This window comes from Anneissia japonica, unplaced genomic scaffold (assembly GCF_011630105.1).
Source record: "Anneissia japonica isolate Jap-2015-1 unplaced genomic scaffold, ASM1163010v1 scaffold288289_len232728_cov185, whole genome shotgun sequence".
NCBI classification, from domain to species: Eukaryota; Metazoa; Echinodermata; class Crinoidea; order Comatulida; family Comatulidae; genus Anneissia; species Anneissia japonica.
The window spans coordinates 97556-99028 of record NW_022716753.1 but is presented as its reverse complement, the minus strand read 5'-3'; the positions used below and the strand labels follow the sequence as shown (position 1 = coordinate 99028).

At 32.6% G+C, this 1473-nt stretch overlaps 1 protein-coding gene across 2 annotated transcripts in view; it reads left to right on the top strand.

The window, feature by feature from the left end:
* LOC117109812 (complex III assembly factor LYRM7-like) overlaps positions 1-1473 on the top strand; it is a 3158-nt gene that overhangs the window by 874 nt on the left and 811 nt on the right. For both annotated transcript variants that reach the window (XM_033252239.1, XM_033252240.1), the window contains exons 3-4: positions 302-372; positions 925-1006. In XM_033252239.1, coding sequence (XP_033108130.1) covers positions 302-372; positions 925-1006 — 153 coding nt within the window. The remainder of the gene's footprint in view (positions 1-301; positions 373-924; positions 1007-1473) is intronic.

Here is a 1473-nt window from a genome sequence, read left to right as displayed (position 1 = left end):
CCAACTTCACCTTCGCCCCCCCCCACCACCCCCCCCCTTTCAAGACTTCTAGATATGCCACTGATCAAACCTCCAGGCAACAGCTCCACACCATGAATATTTATCAATGGAATTTACATTGTACTGTATTTGTAATAATGTACAGTAGTAGTATATATGTTGTAGTTTGTAGATATTACAAGTGTGACTGATTACCGACTTCAATATTAAAAGCACAAACTACATAGATTTATATAAGGCTTGTAATATTGATATTTAATACCGGTAACTGTTTAGACAACTGAATTATTTTTTTTTACAGCTGCAAGGTTGAAAATAAATGAAGAATTTAAAAAGAACAAATCAATAGAAGATACAGATGAAATATCAAAGGTAAGAGATTTTTTCTATAAAGCCTCTTGCTTTTAGAAATTACAGTAAAATGAATTTATAACTGTTTTTTCAGGGTTTGAATGTCCTCAATATGCTCCATCAGCAAACAGTTGCTGTTGGCTGTGGATTTACAGCAATTTATTCTTCTACAGCAACAAGATTCATACAGTTTTTTTTTTAAGAATAGGCCTATTCTATAAAAGTATATTCATTACTAGGCCTGGATCAGGTAACTCAACAACAGAAATTGCTGTTGAGCCTGGGATTTACAACAGCAGTGGAGGGCCCTTTCTACATCAATTGCTGTGGGTGCTGTGGGGAAATTCTAACAACAATGTAATAACAGAAATCAAAGTTAAATAGAATTGACATGCTGATTCAGTGGGAGGTTGGTCAGTCACAAAAATCTCATTTGTCTATTTTTATATTTCTTATTCGAACATTTGAGGTAGTGTATATCCAAATAGTAATCTAGTATGTAAATGAAAAACATTAATATCTTCCATATTTTTTTAAAAGATTAAAATTATTATTATTTTTTTAATTTGTTAGTTGGTGAAAATTGGTGAGGATGCAGAATTGTTTCTGAGAAAGAAAGTGGTTCAAGCAGAACACAAATCAGATGGAATTGCTGGTAAGATGCTATGTGGTCATCCATTCATCCATCCAATCCGGCTGTCCATCAATCATCCCATCCATCCATTTAATTTCAAATAATATTTATTGCAATCAAAAAGAAAGATATCTGATATTACAATATTTGTCCAGGAATTAACATAAAAAATGAACATCAAAAATCACAAAAACATTAGGATATTCAAGAAATATTAAAAAAGCACACAAATATATTCAGGATCTATCACCCATCCATCAATCATTCCATCCATCTAACTATCTATCTCCATCCATCCATCCATCCATCTGCACCCACCCAAAACCGAAATATATAATGTTAAGATTCAATCTAAAGTAATGTGTGTTTATTTAAATTATTTATTTAATTTTTTTGACTTGTATCAACAGCAGGGACATATCTAAGGAGAAATGTGAGGGTGTACACTGCCTATAAACGCTTTTCTAGGACTCCATCAACCATATCTG